Source organism: Asparagus officinalis, chromosome 3, assembly GCF_001876935.1.
Source record: "Asparagus officinalis chromosome 3, Aspof.V1, whole genome shotgun sequence".
NCBI classification, from domain to species: domain Eukaryota; kingdom Viridiplantae; phylum Streptophyta; class Magnoliopsida; order Asparagales; family Asparagaceae; genus Asparagus; species Asparagus officinalis.
The window spans coordinates 111,443,283-111,456,690 of NC_033796.1; the positions used below are offsets into that span (position 1 = coordinate 111,443,283).

General features: G+C 37.8%; 1 protein-coding gene across 1 annotated transcript; it reads right to left on the minus strand.

Annotated features, from left to right (window-relative positions):
* On the minus strand, positions 4,973–5,455 carry LOC109835607. Its single transcript, XM_020403579.1, has one exon. It carries the CDS (start codon positions 5,453–5,455, stop codon positions 4,973–4,975), a length of 483 nt encoding a protein of 160 aa, XP_020259168.1.

Below are 13,408 nucleotides of genomic sequence, written 5' to 3' on the forward strand. Positions count from 1 at the left end.
GCTTTTTAATATTAATCAAATTAAGTGGTTAGTGCAAGTTATGGTGACATCACTTAAGTCGATAGAGTCTTACTCTCCTCTCATCTCCTCTCTGCTCTTCTCTCTCCTGTCTATATATATATAGTAATCATATATATATATATCATATATATATATATATATATATATATATATTATATATATATATATAGTATATATATATATAATATATATATATATAACCCTAATGTTGTAAAATTATCATCAAACTAGAATGTGTGGTAGCCCACAACATTAACAAGTTGGGCTCCATGGTCATCTACAGGTCATGCGCTCCTCAAACATCAAAAAAGATTTACGTTGGTTCTAAGTGAGACCCTAATCTTGTAAAATTATCTTCAAACTAGAATGTGTGGTAGCCCACAACATTAACAAGTTGGACTTCATGGTCATCTACAGGCCGGTCATGCGCTCCTCATACATCAAAAAGATTTATATATGTTGGTTCTTTGATGGGATAGTGAAGTTTGCTTCAACAAGGAGAAATTTTAGTTCCTTATCTTTATTTTGATGCACAGTCAAGATCACAACTGTTAGCATCCGAGCACTTTAACTCAAAAAATTTCAGTAATATTTGATGGGATCACACCAACTTAGCTTTGTCTGTTCATGAAGTTACATCAGTTGTCAATGAAGTTATATTCGTAAATATTTGGATAAGTTTGATGGATAAAAGTAGGATGCATTAAATTAATATTCATTAATTATATGCACATTTCTATCATACGATATTCATGCTATTAGGAGTATCCCACATCCATTTAGGGGCTGTTTGTTTTACCAAGGACTAGGAATAGGATTAGGAATCCTATTTAATTTATGGATTCCAACCTAATCCATAAAAATTTTATGGACAAGTTTGAGTTTTATGGAATCCCACTTTTTTTGGCTTTTAATGTTTGTTTCACCCAAAGGATTAGTAATCTCACTTTTATAAAATTGGTCCAATTCCTAATACCATGTTTGGTTCAAGAAGAATATTTTTCTTGGGATCGTTACTGTAGCAATGACCATCTCAATTTTAATTTAAAAAAATACTGTAGCAACGGATTTAAGCCCCCAAAATCATATTTCCAGCAGCAAACATTGTAACAAAATTTACATATCACTGTAGCAACGGATTTAAGGCTCAAAAATCAGATTTTCAAGCAGCAAACACTGTAGCAACGGCCATTTCTTATACAAATCACTGTAGCAACGTCTATTTTAGGGGCATGGTGGCTATAAATTCACCTTGAGGCCTCACAAATAATCCCATCATTCTCATTTTTCAACAATAATAAAATTCCCAAGCTCTTCAATTTGCTGCCCCGACATCAAGGATGATATCAGAAGAGTGCTGGCAGAATTATGAAGTTTATTGCGACTGCAATCTCCGAACACCGATGAAAGTGTGCAAGAATGGAAAAAATAAGGGTAGGTGTTATTGGGGGTGTGCAAAATTCCCAAATAAAGAATGCAATTTTTTCGTATGGGCTGAAGAAAGAGGAGAGTCATCAAGCACCCAAGGAAGCCAATATGTCAAAGAAAATAGGTACGGAGATAAATATATCTTGCAATCAAAGAAGCTGAACAAAGAATTGAGACTTGTCGAAAATCAACTACTAGCTTGGAAAATTTCTGCAATTTCCTTAGCAATTTTTTGTGTTATTTTAATTATTACAAACTTCATGTCATGTACTTGTAATTGCAAAAACTATTGAGGATGTAATGCAAACTGTTGTTTGAATTGGGTACAAATTCTAATTGATATTGTATGGCTCAGTAATAGATCAACTTGTCATCATTGATTGCCCTACCTATAACTTACATGTTTATTACAGATTGCATTATAAGGATGAATTGCCTCGCCTAGACATTGTCAATTCAATGTAGGCTGCAATCTCATCCCCTCTTGCCTCATCTGGATATAATAAACGATGTAAGTTAGATTGCATTCTCAGTAAACGCTGATCATCATCATTGCCATATATCAACTGCAAGGAGCTGCACAAGCTCAAAACTAAACAGCAAGTAACCCACAGGCTCGGAAAAACAAAACAGCAGCATGGTGAGAATGTATGATGGGGAAAAACAAGCAACAAACCCCAGCTCCTGCAAGTACAAATCCAGCAACAAAACAGCAACAAACCTAGCAGCAGCAGGAGCTGCCAAACTGAGGAAAAACAGGCGCAAACCCCAGCTAGCAAGGAGCTACACAAGCTCAGAATAAAACAGCAACAATCCCATTAGCAAGGAGCTACACAAGCTCAAAAACAAAACATCAACAAACCCAGCAGACAGGGGGTAAACAAGCAACAAACTCCAGCTCCTGCAAGCACAAACTCAGCATGCAAGGAGCTACACAAGCTCAGAACGAAACAGCAACAAATCCCAGCTGCAAGGAGCTACACAAGCTCCAAAAACAAAACAACAACAACCCCAGCAGCAGCAGGAGTAAACAAGCAACAAACCCCAGCTGACAGGGGGCAAACAAGCAACAAACCCCAGCTCCTGCTACAGACGGGGTCAACAAGCACAAACCCTTCAACAAAACAGCAACAAACCCTTAGCTTCAGCAGCAGGAGCTGCAAAACTGGGGAAAAACAGGCACAAACCCCATTAGCAAGGAGCTACACAAGCTCAAAAACAAAACAACAACAACCCCATTAGCAAGGAGCTACACAAGCTCTAAACAAAAACAGCAGCAAACCCATCAAACAGGGGGTAAACAAGCAACAAACCCCACCAAGCCCTAGCACAAACCCAGCAACAAAACAACAACAAACCCAGCGACGACAGGAGCTTTCAAACTGAGGAAAAATAGGCACAAACCCCAGCTAGCAAGGAGCTAAACAAGCTCAGAATAAAACAGCAAGAACCCCATTAGCAAGGAGCTACACAAGCTCAAAAACAAAACAACAGCAAACCCATCAGATAGGGGGTAAACAAGCAACAAACCCCAGCTAATGCTAGCACAAACCCAGCAACAAAACAGCAACAAAACCAGCAGCAGCTTGAGCTGAAAAACTAGGGAAAAACAGGCACAAACCCTAGCTAGCAAGGAGCTACACAAGCTCAGAATAAAACAGCAACAACCCCATTAGCAAGGAGCTACACAAGCTCAAAAACAAAATAGCAGCAAACCCATCAGACATGGGGTAAACAAGCAACAAACCCCAGCTGATGCTAGCACAAACCCAGCAACAAAACAGCAACAAAACCAGCAGCATCTTGAGCTGCAAAACTGGGGAAAAACAGGCACAAACCCCAGCTAGCAAGGAGCTACACAAGCTCCAAAAAAGCCAACAACATATACGTGTGCACAACAAAATGCTCCATCCACATGTAATCCAAACCGCACAAATTAGTTAACAGTCCAACCTTGGTCATTAATCAGGTTGGTAATGTACCTCTGCTGACCTTCCTTTCCTTTTATGAAAAACCTTCTAGCTTCACGTTCATTGTCATATAAGTGATCTAAAATCCTATCCAGGAATTCCTCAGAGTATTCATCCCTATGTTCCTTCAACGCTGCAGCCAATTGTTCAGTCCAATGAACAATGTGTTGATTTCTCATGGACTGAGACATTGAGTCAACAAAGGCACATAACATTTCCTCTTCACGATTTGATTTTTTAGGTTTCTTGTTAGAAGATGAATTCATGTTGTCTTTACTCTTAGACTTACATCTAGTTGGTTGTTGTTCGTTACTGGCATCAGATTGTGGTGTACTTCCACTCTCCTCTGGAATTTCACTATCATCTTCAGGAATAGGTATGGACCTACTAGACCCAATGTTAGCATACACAGGCCTAACAAATTCACCCTTAGCTTGGTCATCACCCATGATAGTTTGTAAATTTTTGAAGTGAGGTAGGGGTTTGTTTATGTACGCTTTGAACTTAGATTTGGATTTGTCCTGCAACAACAAATAATCATAAGTTGTGAACCAAATGTATTAATTACTAACAATAATGTAGATGCTGAATGTTATACCTGAGACCACGATTTCAACGTTTCATCATCCAGTGTAATCATATTATTTGTTTCATCCCACCCAGCTCCACTTATATCAAGGCAAGCCTTCATGTCATTGAATTTGTTTCTCAAGCATTTCAAGTGGTTAATGACATGTATATGAGTGAAATCAGTCCTAAATTGCATGTTGATTTTCATCGCTGCCATTTTATAAGCTTCTGCCTTGAAGTTCTTGTCTGGCTTTAGCCCATCTAATACTAATTCTGCAAGATAAGGAATGAGAACGTCATCATGCTCTGGAAGCCAAAACTTATTAGCCACACCTCTTGATTTCAACCTTGCCCCCAGTCCCAATTTCTTATGAGCTAATTTTTTCCCTTTTTTTATTGGTGAAGTATGCTCCTCACAATCAACATCATGAATAACCTTCTCTACTGAATCCCTAGTGTTTGGTGAAAATTGATTGGGTCCACTACTTTGAGAACTAGCTGTGGGAAATAGCAAACCTTGTGGGCTGCTTAACATGCTCATGTATGACATTGGTTGCTGTGTCATTCCACCATAATTAGCATCATATAATGAGAATGGTGAGAATGTATGATGGGGTGAAGAGAAAGGTTGTGGTTGAACAAGCGTGAAGTTCATGTTTATGTTAGCAGCTAGATTTGGCGGAGCATTAGAATGAGAAGGCAGGGGCTACTTATCTGCCTTATTGTTAACCATACCTAATATATATTAAACAAGTAGACATTATTATTAAAGAAAGCAAAATCAATATATAATATGCATGCATTTAGCAATATGCGTTAAAAAAGAAATATACGAAACGCCTATATGTATAGAAACAACATGAAAAGGTCGAAGATGATAATCGTAGAAATGTTTAGTACATGCTAAGAAACATTAAAATGGATAGTTGCGAACAGTAAGAAAATAATACAAGTTATTATATCGAGATAGAATAAACATCACATTAAGCTAAAGCACTTTCTATTGTGTTACCACCATTATACTTTGCACAATAATCCACCCACATCGCCCAAGCAATTTGATCTCGTAGCTCCTTCCATTCATTTCTTGAATCTCGATCCTCTCTCTGTGTCCTAGTTTGAGTATAGTCCACCACACTTGAGTCATCGTCATTGGTCACTTCCCCATTATCTTCATCAATGTCTATATTTTCATTTAAAATATCATCATCTGGATCTTCTATAGCAATGAAATTGTTTAACACGGTACACGCTAGTACAATGTCCACTTGAGTGGGAAATGGATAATTTGGCTTCGCCGATAGTATTTTAAACCGGTTCTTCAATATACCAAATGTGCATTCAATTTTTGATCTTAAACTTGAATGCCTTAAATTAAACAACTCTTTTCTATTCTTTGGTGTCCTACCGGTGTGCTCTTTTAAATGATATCGTACACCGCGATATGGGGATATGAAGCCTGGCATTGTGGTGTATCCCGCGTCACATAGGTAATATTTACCTACATTACAATTAAACAATATCTTCATATAACACACTATTGTCAAGTATTTAATTTTTTCTTAATTGTGAACGAGTAAGAATTAATACCATCATAAACTCGAAGCCTGTAAGGTTGTGGTCTCGACAAAGCATCCTGTAATATCCTATAGTCATTTGCTGCTCCCTCCCACCCAGCTAGGACATAGGTGAATAGTTTATTAGGGGTGCATGCTGCTAGGACGTTTTGTGTCACACCTTTTCTCCCTCTAAAACGGGCAACTAGGTTACTGGGTAATACTGCGTCAACGTGTGTGCCATCTATCATACCAATGCAATCCTATAAAAAAAATATAAGTTATAATATATTCAATAAAATACATATTCACTTAAAACAGATGTTGAGGTGTATGTATTATTTTTACCTTGAAGTAAGGAAAATAATTTGGGTTGTTTGCAATCTCTGCAGGAACTTCATTTGGAGCTTGCTTCATATAGCGATCACGTAACCCATTCATTGCTTGTAGGACTTTATTGAAATACCTACTCACTGTTTCTCCCGATCTTATGAACTCAGTCCTTATTATTCTATTTTTAGTTTTATGCCCCACTATACTCAGGAACATAGCGAGCTCTTCTTCGACTTGTACATGTCTGGAATCCTTTAATAAACAATTTTCTTTCATTACTGTAGCAAGTTTAAAAAAGGCACTCGGTCTCATTCTAATGTAAGACCGACAACTATCACTATAGCCTTCCAATACACGTTTGAAGTGAGCTTCTCTGCAATAAATTTTTTGGATTTTTTTCCTCCTTCGTACAAGATGAAATTCTCTTGCGCTTAGCACGCATTCTCAGAATACATGTTATTATTGTGACCACCGCAGACACAGCTGTATTAGCACACATCCTCTTCAATTGTTCTTCATCTACGTTTTCCATCTAAATCCATTGTAAAATTAGCATATATTTACAACTTAACAGTAATATTGTTTGAAAACTAAAGATAATTAAATAACTAATAAAAATATTAAAATCATAAAACCATATATCTACATATCCACAAATATATATAAAGTAGTGAAACTTTCATTTCCTATTTTGCATCTTGAGCATGCACGCTGATCAAACAAATGTAATTAAGTTTTCCTTTCCATGGTTTAGTCATTTGAAATTCTACAACAACAACAAGCTCAGAGAACCAAAGCTCACTAATCAACTATATACCAAAACCCCACAGACAAATAGATGCCAAGCAGTTGCGAATGAAACCCCACTAACAAATAATTCTAATAAAATCAGTAATAAACTATATACCCACATCAAACAACCACCGAACAATACCCTTGTTTCAATAATTAAACATATACCAAATTCAATAATTCCACTACCAATGTTACTTTAATCAGAGCAAGCACAATTAAATAATCAAATTAAAAGGGTTAAATTGATTTATACCTGCAGATGCCAAGCTGTTGCGAAGGGAAAAATTCAGAAATTGATGTCGTTACCAACAAACCCCACCGGACGGAACAACCAGCAAACCGAAGAACCCAACAATATCAAAGATCAGCGGGAGAAGAACAGCATAAAAAACCCAGAAATTGATGTCGTTACCAACAAACCCCACCAACAAAGATCAAAATCGAAGAACAGCGGACAGCGGGAGAAGCCGAGCCCAAAATCTAGGGCAAATCCACAAACCGAAGAACCCAACAACAAGATCAAATATCAGCGGGAGAAGAACAGACAGCAAGCCCAGAAATTGATGTCGTTACCAACAAACCCAACCAACCAAAAACAATATCGAAGAACAGCGTACCAACAAACCCAACCAACCAAAAACAATATCGAAGAACAGCGGATCGCGGGAGAAGCCGAGCCCAAAATCTAGGGCAAATCCACAAACTGAAACCCAAATAATATCGAAGAACAACGAGAGAGGAGGCGCGAAGGAACTTGGGAGAGGCAGGAGAAGAAACGCCCAGTTGCGATTCCAGAGCTAGGGTTCGTAATCGAGAGGATTAGGAATCAGAAAACAAAAACAGTGGCAAATGTCAGATTTCTCGCTCAAATCCTCTCCCCCCCCTCCGATTTCGGTTTCTTAAAAAAACCACGACTGTAGCAACTTTATGAAATACGTAATCCATAAATTTTTCCCCAGCCAAACTCTAGATTAGGATTCACAAAGATTCCATAATTTACAATTTTGCCACTGTCAGTCCCCTAATACTAATCCTTTTCTATAAAAGTATGAAACAAACAGCCCCTTAGTTCAACGTGTGTTTTTATGTTACAAGTGTGATCTAGTTTTATATTAGGAAAACAGTTGGATATTCATATGTTAAATATGTTTACACTAATGACTCAATCAAGGACTGGTACTTTGGTGTATGCGATGAGTACAAGAAAAAGAACTATGAGGGTGTTTCAGTTTAATCTTTGCAAAATTGAAACCATTTAAGTTGAATATTCTTCTAAATATTAGGGCATTTCTTATTTTATTTTTTTAGAGAAAGTATTAGGGCATTTCTGTTGTTTTTTTTTTTTTGCAAGTGCAAGAGTATTTCTTCTTCTTTTTTTTTTCAAGTGCAAGGTTATTTCTGAAATTTCTGGAAATTTGGCGCACAAACCAAAAGGAAGAACTTTTTTAGATAGTATATAATATAGATTAATCTTATTGGAGCCAATTTGAGTCCAAATAGATTAGTCTAGCCATCTCGTTAATGGGCATTTTGATGCACTGTTTTTTTTTAACTGAAAAACACGGTGAGGTACCCTATTACTAAGATATATTATATAAGGATATTTAAAAGAAGTCTGATACAAAAACAAAAACCAACAACAAAGCCGAGAGGTAAGAACACAGTAGGGAAGTTGGTAAGGAGCGGACCTAGTCGTCACCTACCGAACTAACACTAACAATGTTCTCACCCAAGGCCAAAAGAAAAACACACTAGATACTATGTAGTCTGAGGTCTAATACATCAAGGCCCCAACACAGTAAAAAAGAAAAAGCCAACATTAGCCATATCCTACTCAAAACACAGTGAGAACTAGGGCAGAGAGGAAGACTTGCCGCATCAACTAAAATCAGAGAGATTGTCCCCGAAAGCTCTAGCAGTACCCTTCATGGCGATTTCTTGCATTTTTAGATTTTTAGCAGCCCAACGAACACGCCTCGCCAGTCTATCTTCTTCGGCCCTTGTCCAGAACATGACATACCTAGTAATGTTAGCAGCGATATTAATAGGATTTGCAGGGAAATCTCTAAATATGAGATAATGTCTACAACTCCACATCTGCCAGCAGAAGCACGGAAACAAATAATTCCAAATAACTTTAATATCATCACAAATATTTGGATCCCTGTATAAGAGAGTCAGCTCCTCCATAGATTGGGGCCATCTAGCAAAAGGGGCATGAGGAAGAAGGGTATACCAGACTGCTTTGGCAAAAGGACAGAGGATAAATAGATGGTCATGAGTCTCAACCTCCTGGTTGCAATGAGGGCAGTGGGGATCTCCTAACCAGCTTTTGGAGATCAAATTTACCCTGGTGTTGAGTTTCTATTTAGATATGATCAAGAACAATACTCTAACCTTCAGAGGGATATGAGATTTCCATATGAAATTGTGAATATGAGACTTAACCCCACCAGAGGTGATGATGGTGTATAGAGATTTGACTGGATATAAGCCAGAAGGATGATAAGGCCACCATAAACTGTCTGGATTAGTATTATTAGCAACTGAAAACCCTTCCAAGAGGGTTAGGAGATTATCAATGCCCCTTTTATCTTCATAGGTAATACCCCTTCTGAGAATGGGGTGCCAATGCCAGTTAGATTGGTGGATATATCCTTGGGAAAGAACAGAGCTGCAAGAAGAGAATGCAAGATGATATGCTTTTTGAAAAAGACTACTAAGAGAGTTGTCATTATTCCACTTATCAAACCAAAAATTATAAGTTTTACCGTCACCCACCTTCCATTTAACCATGTTGAAAAAAGAGAGATGAATAGAGTGCAGGTCTTGGATGAATCTGGATGCAGATTTTTTTGGAGGGTGCACAAAAGGGTTGGAGTTATCTTTAGAGTAGAGAGAGAAAATAACTTTACTAATGAGAGAGTTTCTATCAAAAGCTTTCCAAAACCACTTGGAGAGAAGGCAAAGATTGAAGGAAGAAATATCAATAACCTCCAGCCCTCCCTCTGACTTAGACCTGCAAACAGTAGTCTAGTTGACCAGGCATTTGGATTTAGCCTAGATATGACTACCGTTCCATAGAAAGTTCCTCCTGATTTTATCAATAGCCTTAATGACCCATGCAGACAACTTGAAGAAGGACATGTAGTAGAGAGGGATAGAAGAGAAGACTGAATTTAGGAGAGTGAGTCTGCCACCAATAGAGAGGGATTTGTTCTTCCAGAGAGAAAGTTTTTTCATTAAAGAGTCCAGGAGGGGTTGCCACTCTCTTCTAGTCAGAGAGCCTCTTTTGAGAGGTAAACCAAGGTAAGTGAAAGGGAGTGAGCCAACAAAACAGTTAAGGATGGAAGCTAGTTGGGAGCTTTTGAGAGGAACTTTACCAAGGTAAAACAAATTAGATTTATGAGGGTTAACGTACAGCCCAGAGATACTGGCAAAGAGAAATAGGATGGTTTTGAGAATGGTCATATCAGTGGGAGAAGCCCTGCTGAAGATGATGGTGTCGTCAGCGAACTGGAGAACTCTAATGGAATTAAGCTCACCTTTTAACTGAAGATCAGATAAATCTCCCGAAGCTGCACTAGTAGACAACATCTTGTTCAAAACATCAACTACTATCAAGAATAACATGGGGGATAGGGGATCACATTGTTTAAGGCCCCTAAAGCATCTAAAGAAGATAGAAGGGGTCCCGTTAACTAAAACAACAGATTTAGATGAATGAAGAATATGGTGGATCCAAAGGCACCATTGAGGGCCGAAACCTCTGGCTTGAAGGAGAGAGATGAGGAAGTTCCAATTGACACAGTCAAAAGCCTTGAAGAAATCTAATTTAATTGCACAAATCTCTTTCTTACCAGAGGAACAATAGTTAATCATCTCATGGGCAAGGAGAACAGAGTCCAACGTGGATTTCCTTGACTGAAAGGCTGATTGAGAGTTGTCCACCAACAGATACAAGAAGGATTTCAGTCTGTTAGCAAGGACTTTAGAAAAGATTTTACATAAGCTGTTGTGAGGCTGATGGGCCGGAAATCTTTGGGGCTGTTGGCACCATCCTTTTTAGGGATGAGGCAAAAAAAAAGGAATAATTGATGTTGTGAAGGGTTTGAGGGTTGGAGTGGAGAGCTTGAATAAAGGAGATGACGTCTGTATAAATGGTACTCCAGAATTTCTGGAAGAAGAGAATGGGGAGCCCATCAGGCCTGGGGGCCTTGTCTAGGTGAAGGTCGAACACTGTTGCAGAGATTTCCTCTTGGGAAAAAGGACGGTCAAGAGAAGAGAGATCTATGTTGCTATGTGGGTAAAGACGATCCTAGTCCTCTGAGCATGGATTAAAACTCAATTTGATTAGTCTGATCTATCTATTTTCATGGGCCTTTAAAATCATGTTCGCGTTCTTACAAATGCAAGCAAACAAACTATGCATACAAGTTGATGAGACAATATATCTGATCTTCTCCTTGGCTGAGCTGACCTTTTGGAGATAATGTCCTTTTCTTCAATCTATTCATGAAGTGGTCCTGAAATTTGGATTCAGAGCCAACTTGACTCGTATTGGGCAGGACCACTTTGTTATTAGTCTGGTAACTGAAATTCCACTTACATCCTTGTGTGATTAACTACGAGCTTGAGTAATATTGCATCCTTTGCTTGGCTAAGATGGCAAAAAGGCATTACGAATACAGGGGGGTGGCGTGCCCACGAGTCATGACGGTGTTTGCTGGTGTGTTCCTCGATAGTGTTAGATGAGTTGTTATAACACGATAGACATCTAATCATTAGCTATGATCTTAATATGTTGATGATATAAATTGCATGATAAGAACATGTGTCTTATCATTGTTTACTCTCTCCAGATATATGTCGAGGTCACTCCAATATTCTTTTGATCCTAGTGATGTTAATATGTCACATCTAGTTCATTTGTGATAACCCATGTACACGCATCACTCCAATAAGGAGCTAGAGTGACATAGCATTCCATGTATAGTATACTCCAAGCATGTGTACGATAATACGTATATGCTTGTGAATGTAGGCGCAAGTGTGTATCTGTGTATACGTGCATATATATGTATGCACTTGTCAGTGTGTGTGTACATATGTGTCATGTGCATTTGTTTGTGTACACTTGTATGCGTGTGCGTGTATGCATGAATGCATGTGTACATGCATATACAATATTAAGATGCATACACATGTATAAGTTTGTTTGCTTGCATGCATTTATCTTGGGGCGGAGTTATATATTGTACCCCTAAAATTTTTATTATTAGCATGTAAAGTCTAGTAATATTTTTAGGTAAATAGATACTTATTGTCCACCCATCCAAAAAGAAATTTCAGGGTCCGACATTGCCTTTTCTCTCTCTCTTTGTGCATGTATATGTGCATGCATACATGCGTGATCTAATGACAAATTAGATCTCATGCACTTACATATTGATGCATATTTTATCAAAAAAATTTCAACAAAGAATCCTTTTTTTTATTGACTTTTACTCCTATATCTGGTAGTGACGAAAGGAAATATTTTCTATTAATATAACTAAAAGAAGTTCATAACCCATTAGTTAAAAAATTATAAAAACGAATCTACAACTCTCTTTACTGAGCGAGACTAATTTGATAAATTCTGTTTTTAGAAGTCTATCATATTTGATAGAGTAATGGTACATGGACCCAAACCCATGGGACATGGGAGGGGACATGTGAGGTGTCACCTCCCCATTGCTCCATGCACTGTTCATGAACAGTGCATGAACAGTGCATGGAGCAATGGGGAGGTAACACCTCACATGTCCCCTCCAATGTCCCATGGTTTTGGGTCCTTAGGGAATTTCCCTATTTGATATTCAATTAAGACGAATAAAGCGACCTACTCAATTTCATAATGTATCATTCACTATGATGGATGAACATAAGTAACTTAGTTGTTCCGTACGAGTATTAGTCTCATAAGGAATGGTATTCTTAAAAACTTACCACATTTTTAGAGTGAACTTATTAGTTTTCTTGGGATCATGCTTGGAACCGAAATTTCCTCCAGTAGCACAACATGGAAAGGAAACTTGATCATTGCTCAACTGTGTGATCATTAACTTAAAATTAATTAATTCGATATACATGTATACATCACGGAGCTCTGACTGGGTTGTTAACATATAAGTTTGGATTTTCTATGTAAGAGCTAGTTGTTCATAAATGCAACAAATTCTTCATATGGATTGGGCCGCCATACGAGATAACAGCTCAAAACGTCTGCTTTCGTTGCTTTGTCACTCGGGCCCATAATTTTAATTTATCTAATATAAGGTACTCTTTCCTCGCATGCGTAAAAGAATTTTTGATTATTTCGGTATATTCTGATTTATTTACATACTGTTTTTGTCGTCTTCATTGAGTTTGGTTTCAACATCACAACCAGAGGACTCTTCTTAAGAAAATTAATTATCATTTTTGTAACCTTCGTATATTTTGATCGGTCTTAACCTTCTTAATGTTGCTCTAACAAATACCAATCTTTGTTACGTATGGACTTGAGGAACGTTATCAGTATACCTGAATTTTTTTTATAAAAGACAGTCGATCTCTTCTTGGAATGTCCAGAGCCCCACACTTTGCATCGAGGGCAAAATTGTACTTTACAAATTGTGTTTACTCATGATATTTCAACTAGTAAGTGAACATACCAAAATTGTAATGTTTTCTTTTACAATCAGGAGAAAA